The sequence below is a fragment of the Acomys russatus genome, chromosome 1 (genome assembly GCF_903995435.1).
Source record: "Acomys russatus chromosome 1, mAcoRus1.1, whole genome shotgun sequence".
Classification (NCBI taxonomy): Eukaryota; Metazoa; Chordata; class Mammalia; order Rodentia; family Muridae; genus Acomys; species Acomys russatus.
Window position 1 is genome coordinate 110,721,253 of NC_067137.1, and position 22,234 is coordinate 110,743,486.

General features: G+C 51.3%; 1 protein-coding gene across 1 annotated transcript in view; it reads left to right on the plus strand.

Annotated features, from left to right (window-relative positions):
• The window catches only part of Rin3 (Ras and Rab interactor 3), a 105,418-nt gene extending 85,524 nt beyond the window's left edge, over positions 1 to 19,894 (plus strand). The window contains exons 7-10 of the mRNA XM_051150688.1: positions 3,346 to 3,654; positions 14,250 to 14,381; positions 17,412 to 17,575; positions 19,526 to 19,894. Coding sequence (XP_051006645.1) covers positions 3,346 to 3,654; positions 14,250 to 14,381; positions 17,412 to 17,575; positions 19,526 to 19,846 — 926 coding nt within the window. The 3' untranslated portion in view covers positions 19,847 to 19,894. The remainder of the gene's footprint in view (positions 1 to 3,345; positions 3,655 to 14,249; positions 14,382 to 17,411; positions 17,576 to 19,525) is intronic.
• Positions 19,895 to 22,234: the final 2,340 nt, after the last annotated feature.

Here is a 22,234-nt window from a genome sequence, read left to right on the forward strand (position 1 = left end):
GCCACCTACCCATCTGTGTAAATAACGAAAAGACCCAGGCAGATCACAGTGCTATAGCTGGGCATCGCAGCACTTAGCTCTGTAGTCCCAGCACTTGAAAAGTGGAGGCAGGAGGATCAAGGCCATCCTCAGCCACTTAGCGAGCTGGAGGTCAGTCTGGGCTACCTAGTCTCAAAAAGCAAAACAAAAAGAGAAGTAAAAAATGGATTGAGAGATTTTGGAATTACCTGATAAGCATTACTGCCCCTCCAGGTACCGCCTCCTGTGGTCCTGAGCCTTTCCTCCTCCCCCTCCTCCTCCTCTTCTTCTTCCTCCTCCTCCTCCCCCCAGTAATTAAGAGAATTAGTTCTGGACACAAGAAGGATGCTTTGAGATACTACATGAGGTGGTTCATCATTAAAGGTCCTAAGGGAAAAAAGAGTGTCGCCAGGCGTGGTAGCACACGCCTTTAATCCCAGCACTTGGGAGGCAGAGGCAGGTGGATCACTGTGTGTTCGAGGCCAGTATGGTATGCAAAGTGAATCCAGGACATCCAGGGCTACACAGAGAAACCCTGTCTCAAACAAACAAACAAACAAACAAACAAAGAGTGTCAAGTATCGAATTCCCCGAGGGAGACTGACCTTGGATGGATGGCTCCTAATACAGTCGCCAGGCCACAGTATTAGGGCCCTGCAGTCAGGTGGTATGTTGACGTCTATGGCTGGCAGCTGCCTCCTCAGGAGGCTATAGCTATGGGTGTACCCCACCAGGGATGGAGGGCTCACCTGGGCAGGATGCGCAGGGTGGTTCCTGAGAATGCCACCCACGCAAACCCCTGACTTTTTCCACTAACAATTACCACCTCCCAGAGACCCAGGCGTTGGTCTACAAAGCTTGTCTGGGGAGGAAGTGAGCTGTGGAAGTAGTTTGTCAGAGCACTATGCCTCCAGCTCCTCACATGCTATACTGGGGGGAAAAAATGGCAGCAAGCTAGTCACAAGTTCCTCCAGCCCTCCGACAGCACTCATTCTGACAAGTACCCTCAGAGAGTGCTCATTTTGACAAGTGCCAGGTAATCTGCAAGAAAAACAGGAAGCCATAAAGCAAGATGACATAAGTGTAAAGTGTAAAGACAGCAGGAAGTGAGGTTTGGAGACTCTGGGAGAGGTGGGCCACAGCATCATGGACCCCAAGCTTTATCATTTCTGCAAGATGGCAGGTTCAAGGCAGGAGTGCCAGGGCCTCATGTGTGCCCAGCATGGCTCTGGTCCTTGAGCTGAGTAGGAGCAGAGAGACTAGAGGCAAGCCGAGCTACTGTCATGACATGGTACACTGGAGGCAAGTAGGTTGGGCAGGAGCTAGCACAATGGAACACTGGGCACATATCTAGTCCATGGAAGTAGGCAAAGACCTAGCTGGCCTCATGAGGGCCACAGCTACTAGTCCTAAGGTCCAACAGGGTTCAGTGTCAGAGAGATGGCCTCTCACCTCACTGGACATCCAGGAGGGGACAGGTGGAGCCTGCCAAGACTGAGTCTACAGTCTGGGGAGAATGTGGGATGAAGGCAGATGTCTGGGACCCAGCAACACATATACCCTTGAGACTGAATTAGATCGCGCCAGGGAAGAACTCAGGCAGTGTGCAGAGCAGGAGGCTGTGAAGGCCATAGAAGAACATAGAAGGGCATGGACATCTCAGAGCAGCCCAGAGGAAGCTGTGGTCAAGCCTCGCAGGCATGTGTGCCTGAACGAGGAGGATAAGACCCACGGCCTAAGGAGAAGGGGGTGGGGAGCTTCTTCCAGGCAGAGGGGACACTATAGAGGCAGCAGGGTGGTATGCCAGGCTGTGAAAGTCACACTGAGGATTTGGCCTGGAAGGGATGGATCCCAGAGGGCACAGGGTGAGTGGTAATCCAGAGCCATCCCAGTAATGGATCAGCGCAGGGCCAGTTGTATTAGTTAACCATCTGCTGCTGTAACAAAACACCCGGTAAAAGCAACTCAGAGGAAAGGATTCCTTTTGTTTCAAGCTTGAGGACGTGATCCATTGTGGTGGGGAAGTTATGGCTGCAGGCGCATGAGGCGGCTGGTCACGCTGCATTCACAGTCAGGAAGAGGAGACGAACACTGGTGTTCAGGCCGTTTTCTCCTTCTTACTTGTTCTAGGACCCCAGTCCAGAATGGAATGCTGGGTCTTCCACTTTGGTGAACCTAATCCTGAAACTGCCCTTCAGATGTGCCCAGAGATTGTCTCCAGGGCGCTTCTAGATCCCATGAGGGTGAAACCACCACGCCAGTATAGCTGACCAAGACAAAGCAAAGGAAGTCTTGTCAGGGTGACAGTGGTCCCAGGGTGGCAAGTGAGAGAGACAAGCAGCCTGAGTTCTCCTGGTGAAGGGGCCGAAGGAGGCACAGGACAGGCTCCCAGCCTCTATCCCCTGCAAAAGAGCAGAGCTGCCCAGCCTCCCCCATGAGGAGACAGGACTTCAGGCTCCCCCGTGTTGGCTCAGTAGTCACCACGATGGTATTGAGCAGACACGAGTTGAAGCCTCTCTTAGCCTCCACCTGCCCCATCAGAGCATACACTGACTGTTGTTAGAGAGGCATCGTTACATACATTGTTGCAATTAGCATGACATCCAAGCTCCTTAACCCCCACGCCACAGGTTGATCAAGGCTACGGCTTGACTCCCTTGATAGCTGGATGGCAAAGGGCAGGCTGTGTAAATGGCTGTATAGCAAGGGAAGCACGAGACAAAAGCCCAGGGGCAAAGGCAGGCCTGGGAGGCTGGGGGAGCAGGGCGGGCAAATAAAGCATATGTAAATGACAGTGCAAGAGGCATTAAGATTAGTTCTAGCTGGGCGGTTGGTGGCGCACGCCTTTAATCCCAGCACTTGGGAGGCAGAGGCAGGCGGATGGCTATGAGTTCGAGGCCAGCCTGGTTTACAAACTGAGTCCAGGATAGTCAAGGCTACACAGAGAAACCCTGTCTTGAAAAACCAAAAAAAAAAAAAAAAAAGGATTAATTATACCCGGCATTTACACGGCACCCAAACCCTTAGTACATAGCTTCCCAGAATGTACACTGCATAACCACACTATGTCTAGTGCCTTCTGAAATGCGTGCTTTTAGGCAGGCTCTGTTCCCAACCCTGGAGAAAACAGTGTTGGAGAGACCAGGATGTTATCAGAGGTTCTGGTGCCAGGACCTCTGTAGAGTGGCTCCCTGTCTTGCATTACAAGGCTAAGAAGGAACCAAGGATTAAAGGGCTATGCTACCAGGCAGCAGGGCCAGGTGGGAGGGCCCTTATAGCTGCTTTTCTCACCATTTTGCTCTCACCCCCCCCCCCACACACACACAGAGGCCATTGTGGAGTCAGCCTTGTACAAGTGTGTCCTGAAGCCATTGAAGGAGGCCATCAACGCCAGCCTGCTGGAAATCCACAGCCGGGATGGCTCCCTACAGCAGCTCAAGGAGAACCAGCTGGTGATCCTGGCCACCACCACCACTGACCTGGGTGTGACCACCAGCGTGCCCGAGGTGGCCGTCATGGAGAAAATCCTGCAGAAGCTGAGCAGTATGCACAAGGCCTACTCACCCGGGAAGAAAATCTCCATCTTGCTGAAGACATGCAAGCTCATCTATGACTCCATGGCCCTCGGCAACCCAGGTAGGTAGGAGGAAGGTGCCTTCTGCTGCCCTCAAGACAGGCAGTAAACTAGCCATGCCTGTGGCCCTGTGCATCAGGGGGGAAAGGCACCCTGTGAGTTTGCAGGGAGCACTGAAACGTGGTGACTCAAACACAGGACCACTGTTCCTTAATGCTAGAGGCTAGAAGTTCAAGATCAAAGTGGGGCAGGCCTGTTCTCTCTCCACGCATGGGCTAGGACCTGATCCAGCCTCACTCCTAATTCTGAAATCCCAGCATCTCCCAAGTGTTCTCTGGGCCCGCATTTCCCTCTTACGAGGACACAAGCCACAGTGGATCAGAATTGCCCTACTCCAGTGCGATTTCATCTCAGCCAGCCACATCTGCAATGACCCCACTGCCAGAAAGCTCACCTTCTTGGGGAATAATGCTGGCTCCTTAGCATGTATGAACTGAGAGGAAACAGGTTCAGCTGTGACCGTGTTGTAGATAGTAGCTCACTAGACCACAGAGAAGCTGGTCTGTGGAAGCAGCTGATGAAAGATGACCAGGCCCATTTGTTGGTGGGTACCTGGATGTAGGCTATCTGGGTGGGCCTCAGGGCCATAACATCCTAATCCTCCAGTATGTTGGCCCCCGTTTATGCCTGTACCCGACTAGAGTCTAGGGTAGTGAGCAGAGCCTGTTGAGAGCTGGCATCATGACAGCCTGGCATCCTGCACTGGCCTATCTAGTCACAAAATGAACCCAGACTTGAAGGGTGAAACACATGTCCTCTTTGGATGCAAAAGCTTCAAAGTCGCATTGCAAGGGGTGTGGGTGGGAAGAAAAGAAGGGAGGGAGCGGGATCAGAGGCCATTTGTAGCCAGTTTACCACAGTTTACCTAGGTACCCACCTCTAGGTACCCAGGCAGAGGAACCCATACTCCACAGGGAATAAAAAACAGGCTGGAGTTCATCCCTCACCCAGCCCTTTAGCTGGATGTCCTGGTATAGATGGCCACCTGTGTAGTTGTTCATGGCGGCCATGGCAAGTGAGAAGAATACCACAGTTATGACCTTGCAGGCTGGCTTCAGATTTCTGGTCTGCCCCTTACCGCTTGTGTGGCCTGGGATGACTCACTTATCTGTCCAGGCCCAGCTTCTTTATGGTAAGAAAAGCCAAGATTCTAGCGGGTCCGAGCCACACTTGGGCCCTTGCAGCTATGAGGAACAAGCTGTGTCCTTTGACCCCAGCCCCAGTGGGGTCCATGGCTGGGGATGGCTGGGAGACTCCTCCTTCTCCTTTCCATGTTCCTCAGGGATGAGCAGGTCAGCTGGCCACCTCTGACAACAGAAAGCAATCGTTGGCATGACACTGGGGCATGGAGCAAGGTTCCCTCATACTGGCCAGCTTCCCTCAATGCCCTGGAGGAGGCTGCAGCTCCAGGTCGGGGGCCCTTTCTTGCCTAGGACCAGTATGTGTCTTGCAACTGTGAGAGAATGACTTGAGTTCCTGAAGGGCAGACACCACACAGGGATAAGCTGCGTGATGGCTATGTTGTCATGGAGATGTGCAATCAGAAGCAAGATATCAGGAAGAGCATTTCTTTTGGGGGCCAGGGGTCTTGTATAGTCTCCAAACCAGGAGATGGGGCTAGGCTGTGAGCACAACTGATTCCCGCCTTAAAATGTCCAAGGAAGGGCTGGAGAGATGGCTCAGAGGTTAAGAATACTGGCTGCTCTTCTAAGGGTTCTGCGTTCAATCCCCAGCAACCACATGGCGGCTCACAGCCATCTATAATAAGATCTGGTGTCCTCTTCAGGCAAAACATTGTATACATAATAAATAAATACTTTTTTTAATGGCCAGGGAAGGAAGACAGCAGCCATGGGCAGCCTCCAGAACTCAGAGCCTTTCTCTCATGCATCACAATCTGCCCCAGAGGCCGAGGACCCAGGGAGGGCACCCAGAATGCCTGACCACCACCACCACCACCACCACCCTGCCATAGGATATTGGAGGTCAGGGCCCCCATGTGGCTGATTGAAACAAGCTAGAAATGTCTCTTCTTTTATAAGAGGAGCAGGAGTGGCAGGCCTGGGCATCCTGCATGGGTGTGTGGGAGAAACAGTTCAATTTGATAAAGTCAGAAAGGGGTGGACATAAAAAACTAGACCCGAATGTCTATCTGGGCCCTGATGCTTCTAGTTGCATGACTGTCCAAGAGATGGAGGCACCACCCTCAGTTTCCTCCTGTGTAAGGAGGTGCATTCTTTGGGGCTCAGGTAGACTGTGGTTAATACGTCACCAGATGCTAACTGCAATGTTTGACCCATGCAGTTATTTCTAACTGTGGGATCATTTCCTACAGGCCTTGCAGGACTCAGGGCAAAGCCAGGCCAAGGATTCTGCTGAGGCAGAAACAGGGCCGTTTCATTCTCCAAGTCCCTGAAGTTTCCTGAAGGCTGTGGCTTCCTGAAATTCTTCTGCAAAACCTGATACAGGGAGGGACATTCAGACACCGTGAGCATTGCTTACCCATGAATCCAGCTATTGCAAGCTTGCCCTGAGAGCAGGGACTAGTGGAGACTGTCCCACTTTGAGGAGACCCGAATGAAGAAGACAGTATTACTGGGGGGAGGTAGAGAGGGGACAGCTATACAGTAGGAAGAATGTCGGAACAGACTCAGTGGGGACCTGAGATGTCAGGCAGCCCAGGCCAGAGCCTCCTTCCTAGCCATGAGGCTTGGGCTAAGGTCTGGGCTTGGACCAGAAGCCAGTGGGCAACTTATCAGTAGGCAGTGAGATCTCTTTGACCCAGGCTGAACCCTGGAATAGGAGCCCAGTGGCTGTAACTCTATCTTGGGCTGCCCCACTCAGAACTTCCTCACTTAGGAGGAAGCAGATCACACACACACACACACACACACACACACACACACACACACGGTGCTGTGTTTGAACACCTACTTCTGTGCCCTAATTTTGGAAGGTAAACCTATGGGGCCTCAGTGAGGACACCATGTGGGTGCTGTGCTTGGGTTAGACAGCCCCTAAGAAACTATGGGTTATCCAGGGGCTGTGGGGTTACCTGTGTCCCCCCCACCCCACCCCGCAACCTCAGTTTCCCCATTCTCAGGCTATGTGAGATCCCAAGTCGATATGTTCTGATGGTAGGCTACAGAGGCCACCGTCTGCCTACCATGTTCCTGGGAATGAGGAGGTTGAGCTATTATGGGCGTGGATTAGAGTCCAGAGAACACCCACTGAGCCTTCCACGTCCTTATACCCTGAAACAAAGAACTGAACCAGGACACATGGATAGTAATGGAAATAGAGACCGCTTATTAAGAAAAGGGCACAGCCAGGAATCCAGGAGCGGGAATAGGCCAGAGAGCCAGGAAAGGGCTCTGAGCATCCCAGTCCTTTGTAGTCGCCTACGTAGCACCGCCTTCACCAGCACGTGACGATCACTGGACTGCTTCTCTCCTATATGATCCCATTTATTACTTGTAGCCCAGGTAAGAGGGGTTTTATTTGAAATGAAATTTCAGGGGGGTGAGGAGAGCAAGGGTGGGCAGAGAAGTGGCGTCTTCTGTCTTCAGTTTCAGCCTTCTTGGTTTTTTGAGACAGTATCAGTGAACCTGAGTCTCCCATCAGTTTGATTTGGCTGGTTGACCCACCGGTGTGCTTCAGAGGTCCCTCAACCTGTCACATACACACACACACACACACACACACATACACACACACACACACACACACACACACACACACACACGCACGCACGTCTGCACACACGCATGCACGCCGTGCTCAGCTTTCTCCCTGGCCTCTGGGTATCAGAACCCAGGCCCTCATACCCACACAGTGGTCACTCTATTGACTGAGCCATCTCCCTATCCCAGGACATTTGGTTTTGACCTGTCATTTGAAACTGATTTCAAACTTAAGACCTTTAAGTGTAAATGGTTCATTGAAACGTGGATGCCTGGGTACGCTCGTGAGTTAACTTACCCCAGCAATTGTCCTGTGCTTCCCTCCAACCCCTGAACACACACATTCCCCTCTAAATCACATAAGTTATATATCTGGACCTTTCCCCAGTTAGTGCTGTCCTGAGTCTATATTACAGACCCTGGGAGTGCCAGGCTGCGGGGCCCTCTTGTGACAGCTGTGGTTGTGTCCCTGCATAAGCTTCTCCGGATATAGCATGTCTAACTGAATCACAAGTCGCCACTGATCTGTAAAGGTCCTTGAGGGACTCAGAAAGGCTTAGGAATTAATTGCACATATAACAATCACTGTGTTTGGCTTCCTTTAACATGTTATGTTTCAAGGGCCTTTTGTTTTCTTCAGCTACACTGATTTTTTTTTTTTTTAAATATTTCTTCTTTTTTTTTGGTTTTTTTTCTTTTGTTTGTTTTCTGGGTTTTGGTTTTTCAAGACAGGGTCTCTCTGTGTAGCCTTGGCTGTCCCAGACTTACTTTGTAGACCAGGCTGGCCTCGAACTAACAGAGATACGCCTGCCCCTGCCTCCTGAGTGCTGGGATTAAAGGCATGCGCCACCACGCCCAGCTTATGTTTACTTGTATCATTTAAATTGTGCATACATGTGTGCATCTGTGTGCTGAGTGTGTCCATGTGAGTGCAGGTGCCCTCAGAAGCCAGCAACATTGGGCCTCCTGAGGCTAGAGTTGTAGGCAGTTGTGAACGGCCTGATGTGGGTGCTGAGAACCAAACTGGCGTCCCCTTCAAAGCAGCGTGCACTCTTAACCGCGGAGCCATCTCTCCAGCCCCAAGGCTGATATTTGTGAGAATGTAGGTTTCCTGCCCACATCTTATTGGCCCAGGCCACAGTCTCTCATCTCATGTTTGTCACACTTTCCTCATACTTGCTGACTTAGTCACTTTCTCCTTGCTTTGATCAAACACTCCGACCAAAGCAACACAAGAGAAAATGGGATCTTTTAGACTTTGAGTTCAAGGTTCAGCACATCCTGGCTGGGAAGTCAAGGCAGTGGGAGCTTGAAGCAGCTGGTCACATTGCACTCCACAGTCAGAAAGCAGCTATGAGAGCCAGGCATGGTGGCGTATGCCTGTAATCCTAGCACTCAGGAGGCAGGGGCAGGCGTATCTCTGTGAGTTCGAGGCCAGCCTGGTCTACAAAGCAAGTCCCGGACAGCCAAGGCTACACAGAGAAACTGTCTCAGAAAAAAAAAAGAAAGAAAGAAAGAAAGAAAGAAAGAAAGAAAGAAAAAGCAGCAATGAATGCTAGCTAGTGCCTAGCTCAGTTTCTGCAACCTAGGTCTCACTCAAATTAAGATGAGTCTCCTAGTTCAGTTTAATCAGTTCCTGTGATGGGTGTGCCCAGATGTCCCTTTCCCAGGTGACTGTAGATTTTTTCTTCCAGACAGGGTTTCTCTGTGTAGCCTTGGCTATCCTGGACTCGCTTTGTAGACCAGGCTTACCTTGAACTCACAGTGATTGCCTGCCTCTACCTCCCAAGTACTGGGACTAAAAGTGTGCACCACCACACCTGCCATGACTATAGATTCTATGGAGTTTACAGCTAGCACTATTACATAGAGTGATACATTCTGTTTTTTTAATTTACTTTTATTTTATGTGCATTGGTGTTTTGTCTGCATGTATGTCTCTGTGAGAGTGCAAGCCCCCCGCCCAGAAAAACAGACCATTGTGAGCTGCTATGTGGGTGCTGGGAATTGAACTCAGGTCCTCCAGAAAAGCAGCCAGAGCTTTTAACTCCTGAGCGGGCCATCTCTCCAGCCCCTGAGTGATACGTCCATAGCTGCATCTCAGTTGACTCAAATCCTCTTCAGACTTGACACTAGTGATTTCAAAACTAGGCTCCCCTATTCCCTGTCCCACCCTACTCCCTTCCATGTTCCCAGCAGCTCATGCCTGTCTGCCTGTGGCTTCATGACTGAAGCGTTATCCACGGACCAACATCCCCCTTGGGAATCCTTGGGCAAGGCACAGCTGCAGCCTGGCCTGAGCCCACCTCTACCCTCAGAAAGTTCTGCAGAAAACACACACACACACACACACACACACACACACACACACACACACACACACACACACACGTACCCAGCACTACTCCTAGACCTCTGACCTCTCAGCCTTAAAGAACCCTACATTAGACCTTGGACCACCTAGACCTACACCCACCCTAGGCCTCCGGCCCTCCTCTCTGAGCAGGAAGCCCACCACCTGTCTCTCCTTCATCTCCACACAGGAGAGAGAGAAGTTCATGCCCAACCTGTATGGCCCATTTAAATGAGAATAAAATACCCCGGCTGTGCGGGACCAATAGAACCAGTAAAAAGAAGAAGGCTACACTTGGAGACACAGGAGGCAAACATAACTGGTCATGCCACCCTTTCCTGAGAGGTAACTGCTGTTACACTTGTGTAGACCCGGCCAGAATGCACCCCATCAATTGTCGGGTGCTTCCCCTAACCCCTGAACACACACATTTCCCTCTAAATCCCATTGTGCCAAACCTGTGTTGCACTCACTGCACCAGCTGGCCATGCTGAGCAAGCCCCAGGTTTGGGGAGAGCATTTGAGTGCAAGTTTGAGGGTCCTGGGCCTGGTAGGCTGGGGAGTTGAAGAAACAGATGGCTTTAGCTAGAGAGCGTCCATCATACTGGGAGCTATGGGGTTCTTTCAGGTGTCACAGAACCTGGCAAGAGCAGTTAGGCTTTCTGATTCATATTCTGTTTGTCTGACAGAGAAGTCATAACCCACCTCTGGAACATCCAGTGCTAGGCAAGGAGACCCATTCCTGGAGTGAGAAGAGTAGCTGAAAGCCCCCTCAGGGAAGGTGGGAAGGCGAGAGGGAACCTAAGTGAAGACCCAGATAATATGCTTCAAAGGCTGAAGGGCTGCCCTCCGTGCCCTTAAGTTATGCCTGAAGTTGCAGCTGGCTTTGACCAAGGGCTACATTCATAGTCTTAGAAGGTTGGATGTAGAGCCAACAGCTTGCTAATGAAGACCAACTTTGTCATCTGCCTCCTGACGGGGGCCATGTGACCCAGGAATCCACGGATGAGTCAGGCAAGGACAGTGGTTGAGAATCAGGTAGAAGGAGGGCCTGGACCATGACCCGGGCGCCTCTGACATTGCCTGCATGTGGAGGAGACAGAGGGAAAGGTCAATGCCAAACTGAATTCTAGTGACCAAAGTTGCCCTTGTTTAATGTCAAGGATTTCCATGCTGGTGAGGCTTTCAAACGTCCTGGGCGTTACCATCCAGACACAAACACGGACACCACCGTCTGATGCCACCATGGGCTCGTAAGGCATATAAAGTGGACTGAAGCCCCGGATGTCCAGGCGTTTGCTGATCTGGACCGAGAGGGGTCAGGGATTACTTTTGCTTACAGCTCCAGGTTAGCATCCAGGGCGGCAGGGCAGTAACGTCAAGGCACACAGCACCTCGAAGCCTCACACCCAGAGTCAAAGGCAGAAGGAGTGAGCACTCGGATCCTACACTCAGCTAGCTCTCTGTACTGTTTTAGACAGTTCAGGGCCCCACCCATGACACAGCGGCCACCCACCTTCGCAGTAGATCTTCCTGCACCTGCTAACAGTTAAGACAACTCCCCCACAGACGTACCCAGGGGCCAACCAGATCTAGATGATTCCTCAGTGATGCCCTCTCCCCAGGGGATTCTAGGCCGCAGCAAATTGGTATTTAAAGCTAACCAGTACAGCCCTTAGCCCTGAGCCTGGCCTGAATAGAACTGACACTGAGGCCAGAGAGTTGGGCAGGCAGGTGATTCAAGGAATGCCCTTCCCCGCTATATGTCTCTGCCCCCAACTGTGAACAGATGTATAAAAATACAAACCCACCAGCTAATGCCAGTGGGCTACTAGGACAGATGAAGGGGATGAGGCCCTGGGGTGTCCAGGTGTTTGCTGATCAGGACTAGATGCCCCGGGAAAGCTCTTCTCTGCTTACCAGTGGTGTTAATTTTCCCACTATTCAATGACAGGACCCAGAAAACCATTTTAAGGGCATCAGATGTTTTGGTGAGGGTCATTAGGGAAAGCTCCAGGAGGAAGGTACTTTAAGCCACATTGACGTTAGAGGGCAAAGGTTAAAACAGTTTAGTCACGAGCCTCGAGCTGCCCCAGGACTGTTGTATCTGCTACCTACTTTCAGGAAAATCCTACCAACCAAAACCGGTGCCGGGTGGGGGGGGGGGGGGGGGGGAGGCAGGTTGCTGAATCCTTCCCACTAGCTCAGCTCTCTGGATGCCACAGTCTACCCCCTCATCTGGCTTGTCTCCCTGGTTTTGTGTGTGTTTCTGTTACAACTGTATCAATGCATTTGCACGTGTCTGCATCCACTTTGGTGACAGAGGCTCAGCTGAACAGCTGGGAATGAGACTGCAGGATGGCCTGGGAAACCACTATTTCCTACCTGGTTCTTGTTTTGTTTTGTTTTGCTTCTGTTTTTCAAGACAAGGTTTCTCCGTGTAGCCTTGCCTATCCGGGACTCACTTTTGTAGACCAAGCTGGCCTCGAACTCACAGAGATCCACCTGCTTCTGCCTCTCGAGTGCTGGGATTAAAGGCGTGCTCCACCCACGCCCAGAGCCTACCTGGTTCTTTATGTCAGCCTTTCTTTGAAATAATGCTTCCCAAATGACTATACTTTATGTCAGCCACTCACTTGACACACACCAGTCCTGAGGAACAGACTGAGTTGATTATTATCCCCCAGTGTTTAAATGGGGAAACTGAGGGTTGTCATGGCCCTGGGAGAGGCCTGATCATGCAGAGCTAGAGTGGCCGAGCTAGGGTCTTTCTAAATTACCTATTCCAGTCTGCAGGACGCCCAAAGGAGCACTCTTTGGCTTATTTCTCTCTGAACAAGAGGTCCCTCTCAGCTGGATAGTGGTGTTACATATGTTTAATCATATAACCCCAGGAGGCAGAGGCAGGCAGATCTCTCTAAATTCAAGGCTAGCCTGGTCTACGTAATGAGTTCCAGGACAGGTAGGACTACACAGAGAAACCCTGTGTCAAAAAAAAAAAAAAAAAAAAACAATGGCTGGAGAGATGGCTCAGAGGTTAAGAGCATCGGCTCTTCTTCCAAAATTCCTGAGTTCAATTCCCAGCAACCCTATGGTGGCTCACAACCATCTATAGTGAGATCTGGTGCCCTTTTCTGGCCTGCAGGCTCACGTGCAGACAGAATACTGTAAAATTATAAATAAATTTTTAAAAAACAAAACAACAATAACAAAAGAGTTCATGCTCTTCATCAAAGTCCCCCAGCCCATAAAATGTGCAGAAGGTCTCGGCTCGGCCAGCTCTTGGCATCGTGTGCCCACAGATGGTGAACAGATGGGAGGGAACAGGAGAGGGACACAGAAGCTAAAACCAGGAAACACAGGCTGACCCTGGCAGGGCATGAGCGCTGATCCCTGCAAGCCAGGTGTTTAGATCACGGAAGAATCATTTCACAGCTGCACCCATCACCCCAGGCAGTGCTGCCAGCCGCCTGTCGAACAGCTGCAAGAGTTGGCTAGGAGCTGATATGTTCCAGCTGTGCTCAAAGCTGGTGTTGGTCCTTAAGCCAACATCAGGCTTTAGTGCCCATGCGCATACCCCTTACCTACATCAGGGGAAAAGATGTGCATCTGGTCCCACCAGCAAGGAACATAGAACTCTGAGCCTCAGTCTACCCACAGTGGCAGGTCTCAGGGGCAGTGGCAGGTCTTAGGCAGAGGTGGATCTCAGGCAAGTGTGTGGTGGTGCACGCCTTTAATCCCAGCACTCGGGAGGCAGAGGCAGGTGGATCACTGTGAATTCAAGGACAGCTAAGGCTACACAGAGAAGCCCTGTCTTGAAAAAAAAAAAAAGTAGTGTTCTCAAGCAGTGGTAGTTCTCAGGGGCAGTTCTTAGAGGAAGTGGTGGGTCTCAGAGGCAGTGGTAGATCTTACACAGAAGTGGGTCTCAGCAATAGATGTCAGGGGCATTGGTGGATTTCAGTTAAAGGAGAGTCTCAGGATAGTGGTGGTCTCAGGCACCGGTGGCTCTCAGTTAGTGGTGGTCCCAGGGGCAGGGCTGGCTCTCAATTAGTGATGGTCCCAGGGGTGCTGGTGGATCTCAGTTAGTGGTGGTCCCAGGCACAGTGGTGGCTCTCGGTTAGTAGTGGTCCCAGGGGCGCTGGTGGCTCTCAGTTAGTGGTGGTCCCAGGGGTGCTGGTGGATCTCAGGCAGAGGCAGATCATGGACACAGGATTGGACCTCAGGCTTGTGCACACATCACAACTTTCCCTGAAGATGCCCAGGCAGCAGCAGAGGACCTGCAAATTAAAGTGTGATAACAACTTGATGTCCCAGCAAGTAGCCAGGGGTAGCCACAGGGGAAGAACCAGGAAAGGGCAGGGAACCAGAGTTTCGTCACCCGGGGTCCAGAGCTCTTTATCAGCTCCTTCTTGCCACCCTGTGCTGAGCCATCCTCGGGGCTTAGGATCCTCACTGTCGAACTGTGAAGATACGGAAACCTTGCTCTTCCAGGGCAACCTCTGGTCCCTGAGCGGCTCTCAGGCACCTGGCACTCACAGCCTTCATCCTCTTCTCCTTGCAGGGAAGCCCTACGGGGCCGATGACTTCCTGCCTGTGCTCATGTACGTCCTGGCCCGCAGCAACCTCACTGAGATGCTCGTCAACGTCGAGTACATGATGGAGCTCATGGACCCTGCCCTGCAGTTGGGAGAGGGTGAGTCACCACCACCCCTGCACCCACCACCGTCTCCCAGCAACACAGGCCCATCACCTGCTCCCAAGCCAGGTGGCCTGGCAAGGACCTCTTAGGATGGGCCAGACACGGGCTAAGCACTAGGGACATGCACACAGGCCCTACCCAGATAGCTCATTGACCAGGAAGACAGCCGGGTTACAAAACTGGGATGGTAGAAAGTTCAGAGACTGAAAGCGTGCTACCCAGACAGTGCAGTCATGGAGGGCTTCTGGAGGAGGTGACGCCTGGGCTAAGCATTGAAGGGTGAGCAGGAGCCGGTCATAGTGGCACACCCCTTTAATTCCAGCACTCAGAGTTCTAGGCCAGCCGGGGCTGTATAGCGAGACCCTGATTCAAAACTAAACAAGTTTTTTTAAAAAAGAAAAAAAGCCAGGCACGGTGGTGCACACCTGTAATCCCAGCACTCAGGGAAGCAGAGGCAGGTTGATCTCTGTGAGTTCTAGGCCAGCCTGGTGTACGGAGCGAGTTCCAGGACAACCAGAGCTGTTACACAGAGAGAAACCTATCTCAAAAAAATCAAAAAAATAAAATAAACACATAAAGCTAAATAAATGAACTAAACTTAAAAATAAAAAAGAGGCAAAGTGGCTTTGTTCCTGGATTCTCCCTAGAGGGTGCGGCAGGAGCTGATGGTATTAACTAGGCTGAAGTGGCAGAAAGTGTCTACATGGAATGTGACAAGTAGAAATCAGTTCTTAGATGGCCTGGCCCCTGGGACTGGGCTCTGGCCAGGACCTCTGTCCGTAGGAGGAAGTTACTGGAGTGTTAAGGGTTTGCCTCCCTGGTGATTTGCCGCACCCTAACTCAGTTTCCCTTCCCCTGTTCTTCTGCCCACTACTTCCTCCAGCTAGGGCCTCAGCCACCCTCCACTGAGATCCCCTTGAGATATAGCAGCCCTGATACGGGCTCTGAGAGAGCATGGCATGTCCTCTGGCCTACAGCCTCTCGGGCACAGTGTCCCCTCTGAGCTTTGTGGTTCTTGAGGGTGGCTGTCCCCCTTTGCATGCGTTTGCATTGGCCCATCTCTGGAAGTGGAAAGCCTAACATCACAGCTCAGGGGACAGGGAAAGCTGAGAACTTAGCAGCAGCCGTGTGTAGCTTTGGGCTGTGGCTGTGGCACCTGCAGCTACCTCTTTTTCCTCTTTAGTTCAGTGCAATTGGAGCAACATGTTTTCCTGGGAAGTCCAGGGATGCAGAAGAAGCAACTTTCTTCAGGCTATCGATGCATCCATCCATCCGTTTGCCCATCCAAATATCCACCCACATGTCTACATCCATCTATCTGTCCATCTACCCCTCATCCATCTATTCATTCATCCACCCACCTACTCACCCATCTATCTACCCACCCACCCACCCACCCACCCCACCCCTCCATACATACATCTGTCATCATCTACCCATCCCCCACATATCCATCCACCAACCCATGCACTCATTGACCCATCCATGCCAGACCCTGGGCTGGAGTGCAGAGCAAGACAGGAAAGGCTAAGGGTCTCATGAGAATGAACAAATACCTCACCCTTAGGACCTCCATCTCCTCAAAGCTGCTTCTTGGGTTTCACCATGCGTGTATGTGGAAGCGCCCAAAGACTGAAGTTGACAAGGATCTCTAGACAGCACTCCCCCTGCTGAAACAGTGACACCCCACCCTAAGGCAATGTCCATGAAAGTCCTGGGAAATGAGGGAGGGGTGCTGCAAAAAAAAAGGGGGGCACTGTGCAGGTGTCTGCAGTGGTCACCCTCCACCTGTGGAAACATTATCTCCTGCGTGGTCTCCTGACCCCTCCATCCTATAGTGTGATGTGAATCAGCTCTTATCACTGATTCCCATGGTGTTTGCAGAAAGCACTGTGACCAGAGAGATCGGGGGCTTCCTGTGAGCGGCTGGGAGGGCTGCTAGGGCCCCCTTCTTACACCCTCCCACCCCTTACTCCATTCCATCTCAGGAAGAATGCCTGGCTGGGCCAACCGAGAACCCAAGCAACTCACATGAGTGTCTTCATAGATCTTTTTGCCCGTGTGCACTTCCTAGGCCTGTGCCCAGCTAATCTCACCAATAAATTTTTCCAATCCAATAAACGCTGGCTGGGAAAAGTGTCAGCAAAATACACATGGTGTTGCCTGCCACCTAGTGCTCATATCAGGTACTACATGGTCTCCATCAATGATGGCTAGAAATGTCATGCCAGATGTGTTGGGCTTAAAAGGGTAAGAAAGCCCCAACAGCACTTGGAAGAGCAAACGGTTGCTCTTAACCGCTGAGCTATCTCTTCAGCCCATAATAAAAATTTTTAAATGGGCAGGATCTTACTTTGTAGCTCTAGCTGGCCTTGAACTTGCTATGTAAACCAAGTTAGCATCCAGCTCACAGAGACACATCTGCCTCTGTCTCCCTGGTGCTGGGATTATGGGTGACTAGCATAAAAATTTATACTATTTTAAATCCTTAGAACTTCATTCAGGGGCTGGAGAGATGGCTCAGAAGTTAAAAATACTCTTTGCTCTTCTAAAGGTCCAGAGCTCAATTCCCAGTAACCAACATAGTGGCTCACAACCATCTATAATGTGATCTGGTGCCTTCTTGTGGCGGGCAGGCCCACATGTGGGCAGAATACTGTATAAATAATAAATAAAATTTTTAAAGAAAAGAAAATTAAATGATATTTATAGTTACAGTATATATATTAAGTGTGTATAATTGTATATGAATATATATTATATTACCAATGATTCCTTCTTGAAGAAGAGGGCTAAGGAAAGATATGAGCTAGGCTATTCTGTAAAGTGCCTACTGCTGAAAGTCGGCACTGCAGTTGCATGAAGCCTTTGAAACATGTTGTAGAGCGAGGACGCCCCCTGGTGGCTATGGAGGGAGGGGCATGTTAGAAGCAGTGGGCAGGACCACATACTTTGGGAGCAGCTTCCTCCCAGTGTGGGTGGATCCAGACCTTCCTAGGTCAGCCTGTGTCCTTGACCTGACAGGTTCCTACTATTTGACCACCACCTATGGGGCCCTGGAGCACATCAAGAACTACGACAAGATCACAGTGACCAGGCAGCTGAGTGTGGAGGTGCAGGACTCCATCCATCGCTGGGAGCGCAGGCGCACGCTCAACAAGGCCCGGGCCTCCCGCTCCTCTGTGCAGGTAATGCTGGGGACTAGAGTGACTGGGGCTGAGGACTGCTCTAGGCTTGGCTGCTTTAGCCTGTCAGTTCTACCCTCAGGGTGAGCAGTGGGGTTCCCACAGAGGAAGCCAGGCCTCTGCCTACCAATCTGCCCAGCTCTGCAGGTCCTGGGTGAGCATAGAAGTGTCACCAGGCAGATGTTATGACCCAGTGGACAAAGTGCTAGGGGATGAAAATGTGCAGAAAATAGAGGGAGCTGGACCAGGAGGCCAGACAACCCTCCAGAGCTATTGATAGTTGTGTACTCTAAGCTCGGGAAAGGGAGCCCAGATCTCTGGGAAGCAGGAAGCCTGAATTCTGGACTCAGCTTTTGAACTAAGAGTTAGTTCCGTCTGTCCTCTTTAGTTTAGCAAAATGGTACATGAATAAGCCTCTATCCTAAAAAGTCTTAGGTTAATCGTTTGAAAGTAAGGCTGACCAACATTTGCTGTGTGGCCTTGAGCTCCCTAGGAAACTCCATTTCCTGTTCACATGACCGAGCTGAGCCGCCTGAGTCCTGCCTCCCCATCCATGTTCTAGGCATCTAGTGGCGTCCCTATTCACTTCTCAAATCAACAGCATCTTAGAAACAACGGGGAAGGAAAAGAAAGCTCTGGCCTCCGCTTCGGCTGTTTCCCACAGTATAAATACTCCTTCCCAGCAAGGTCAAGTTCGGCTTCCATCCCTGAACTGGGAGTTAGAATGTGGTGCACACCACAGACTGCCCAATGCTGATATGCATTAGCATGGCCTGGTGCCAACCTACTACACGAACCCCCAAACAGCACCTCTGTCCCACCTCTCCCTTCTGGGAGAAACAGAAGACTACAGCGAGGCCTAGACCCTGGCGCCAGTAAATGCACACCACCCTGTAACGTGGTCATTAGCATCTTCGCGGTTGTGGCTGTGAGCCATCCTCTGATGTTGCCACATCCGTCCACTGTAGGGCAGCCCCCTCAGACACTGTTTCACACTGGTTTGGCTGCAGGGTGTGGCTCTTGCTACCTGGAAATCGGCACTGTCCTCAGTCTACAGTCTACAGTCTACAGCAGGGGTCAGAGTCACACAGCAAATGGAACCGTAGTCAAAGCCAGGAAGGGCAGGGAACCCGTGGACCAGTACTGTGTGCAGGGGCTCACCTGCCCGCAGCACCAGAGGCATCACCTCATATGCTCAGCCCCAATCATCCTAAACTCACTCCTTCCTCAGATCCCACCCCCCCCCCCCAGCTTCCTTCAAGTGTCTTCATGGCCCACCTCTGAGCAACAGACACAACCCTGCCCTGAGTGGCCAAACTGTTCCCCTTGCCTGAACTGTGGGGTGCCAGGAGTGCTGCCTGGACCTCTGGCTTTATATTGCCTTCCAACAGTGTACCTGAGATGCAGGACAGACTCAATGGGGAGAGGCAGAATGAATGATTGGACCATGAATGAGAAGGGGGTGGACAGTGAAGGGTCTGCAGACTGGCTACAGGACGGGGGGCAGCAACTTGATCATTCCTGTGATTCAGAAATGACTGAATCACCTAGGAACCAATAACTTAGCCAGTAAAGATGCTTGCCAGCCAAGCTTATGTATGGCTGGGATTTATGTAAAGGTAGAAGGATGAAGCTGTCCTGAGACCTCTACGTGGGCATTTGAGGCACACACATACATCATGCATACACACAATAATTTAATCCTCGAATGGGGAGGTGAGACCCAGAGAAAATTACCTACCAGGCTCAGTGGCGGAGTAATAAGGGGACACAAGATGCCCCAACTCTCAGCTTCACAACTGCTAGAGACCCACTCTCTACAGAGAAGACAGATGGGTCCAATGCTACCAAGCTCCTTTCTGCTGGCCCTAGCTCCCGATGTTGGGATGTGGGTGACTCGGGATGCTATTGGCCAAGCCTGGTAACCTCAAGCCTCCTCCATCTTGCCTGCAGGACTTCATCTGTGTGTCGTACCTGGAGCCCGAGCAGCAGTCACGGACACTGGCATCCCGGGCAGACACAGCAGCCCAGGCACTGTGTGCACAGTGCGCGGAGAAGTTTGAGGTGACACAGCCCCAAGACTACCGGCTCTTCGTACTGGTGGACGGCCGCTGCTTCCAGCTGGCCGATGAGGCGCTGCCGCACCACATCAAGGGCTATCTGCTCCGGAGTGAGCCCAAGAGAGACTTCCACTTCGTGTACCGGCCCCTAGACAGTGGTAGAGATGGCTCAAGCCAGCCCTATCTCGTGGTGCGGGAGCCCAACTTCCTATGAGATGACTCACTGCTGACTGGGGGTGGCAGGGTCTCCTGAAACGAGATAGAAGGACAGGGACTGGGCTCTCATTGGCCATTCCCCCTGACCACACAGACTCCAAACATAGGTGCCTAGGTCAGTCACACTGGTGTCACACCCACTGAGCATGCCTAAGCCAATCGGACAGTCATAGCCTGAGCCACCATGTTCTTCATTGGACAGTAAGGGAAACGGGCTTGGGAGGAAGAGGCTCCCTAGCGAGCTGTAACCAACAAGCCCAACCTGCTCACACCCAGCTCCTCGGGGGGCGGGAGGGCATTCCCTCCGCCTTTCCCTGGACATGCCCCCACCCCATCTTTAGTCCTCCCAGAAAACTCACTTTCCCCAGGACTGGCTAATGAAGGGGATCTTGCCCCCCCCCCATTCCTCCGTGAACCTCAGGATGGAGCTGAGGTGCTCCTCACCAACCCAAGATCTCACTCAGGAGTACTGTGTTGAAGAGACAGCCCTACACCCCATCCCTGCCTCAGAGCTTGCCTTCAGCTTCCAGCGTGCCCAAGCGGCCAGCCAGGGCTCCTGGACCCCAGGAAACAGCCAAGCCAGTTCCAGGGAGACTTGGACAAGTTCCACCTATGTCGTGAGATTGTGGGGTCTGGGGCAGGACCATTGAAGGAGGTCATCAGTGTTGACAAGATGCACTGTTGTGGGGGAGGGGTTAATAAAAGCCCTTCTGCAAAAGTTAAGTCCTTTGAAGGGGTCAAAGTCCAGGCCCTCATGCATCTCCGCCATCCTTGGTTCCCATCTCCCCAGGCTTTAGATGATTTCTAGAACCATCCCTTCTACCCTTTGGGGACCTCCTGTCCTTTTGGCCTCTGCCTGGGCAGCTCTCATATATGCATCTTTCAAAGCCTATCTCCGGGAAGCCATTCTTGACTGCCAGTGTTACACACTGAATAAACAAGAAGATACAAGACCAGACCGGAACTATCTGGGTCCCAGGAGAAAGCCCTCAAACTCAGTAATTAGCCAAGAGTAGCCTTTGAGTACCTAGGGCAGTGGTTCTCAACCTTCCTACTGCCGCGACGTTTTAATGGAGTTCATGTTGTGGTCACCCACCCACCCCCAACTGTAAAGTTATTTCCGTTACTACTTCATAACTGTAAATTTGCCACTGTTATGAATCATAATGTAAGTGTGTTTTGCAATGGTCCTAGGGTCATTGGCCACTTCAAGGGCTTGTGGTCCACAGGTTGAGAACCGCTGGTCTAGACCCTTCTAGGCCTACTAGACTTACAGGTATGCATCATTATGGCCAGTTTATATGGGGATGAAAGCTAGGGCTGCATGCTTAAGCAAGCTATGTCCTCAGCCCTAATGCTGCTTTCTTCCTGCCCATCTCAGAGTCATACACACCTAGCTATGATTTTTTTTTTTTTTTTTACTGCTTTGAGACATGGCCTTGCTATGCTGCCCTTTTAACTCCTAGACTCAGCAATCCCCCTGCCTCAGCTTCCTCAGAAGCCAGGACTACAGATACATGCTTGGCTTTTACAACAGGCCGCAAATAGCACTCCATGACTCGTTTTCCTTTTAATTGTGTGTGTGTGTGTGTGTGTGTGTGTGTGTGTGTGTGTGTGTATCAGGGTATGTACAGGCAGACTCAGGTGCCCAAAAGAGGGCGTCTGAAGCCTCTGGAGCCAGAGCTACAGGTGGTTGTGAGCCACCACAGGTGCTGGAAACCCATCTCAGGTAATCTGTGTGTGCAGTTGGCGCTCTTGACCAGTGAGCCATAACTCCAGCCCCACAGCATATAAAGTTGATGCCCTCAAAACAAAACTAGTAACAGCCCACTGCTGGCCTTACCGCTGTCTACAGCATAGGTTTAGGGGCTTGCTTGTTATGTATGTAACTGTTTTGCCTGGATGTATATGTGTGCCCAGTGCCTATGGAGGCCAGACATGAGCACTGGCTCCCTTGGAACTAGTTTCACGCAGTTATGAGCCACCATGTGGGTGCTAGGAAATTGAACAGGAGCCAGTGCTCTTAGCCCGAGTAACCTGTCCAGCCCCACAGCCTCGGTTTTCATGTTTTGTGTGTTATATTTCGTGAAGAGGATGAAATGTGAAAGAAATCACTCTTTACCAGGACATGAAATCAACTTTCCTGACAGATAAAGCGCCACATCCTTGACCCAGGGTCCTTGTCCCCAAGCCCAGGGTGTTGCTCCGGCATTTGAGCTGGTAGCAAGAGACGGTTTTGCAGGCAGGATGCAGAATGCAACACTATCTGACTTTGTTTACATGTCTATTGTTGATGGTGCCAGGTGTGGTTGTCTGTGTCTGTGTAAATTGTACCTTTTCACTAGAGGTCTCTATATAACTTAGAGTAGTGATAAAATAGACTTAT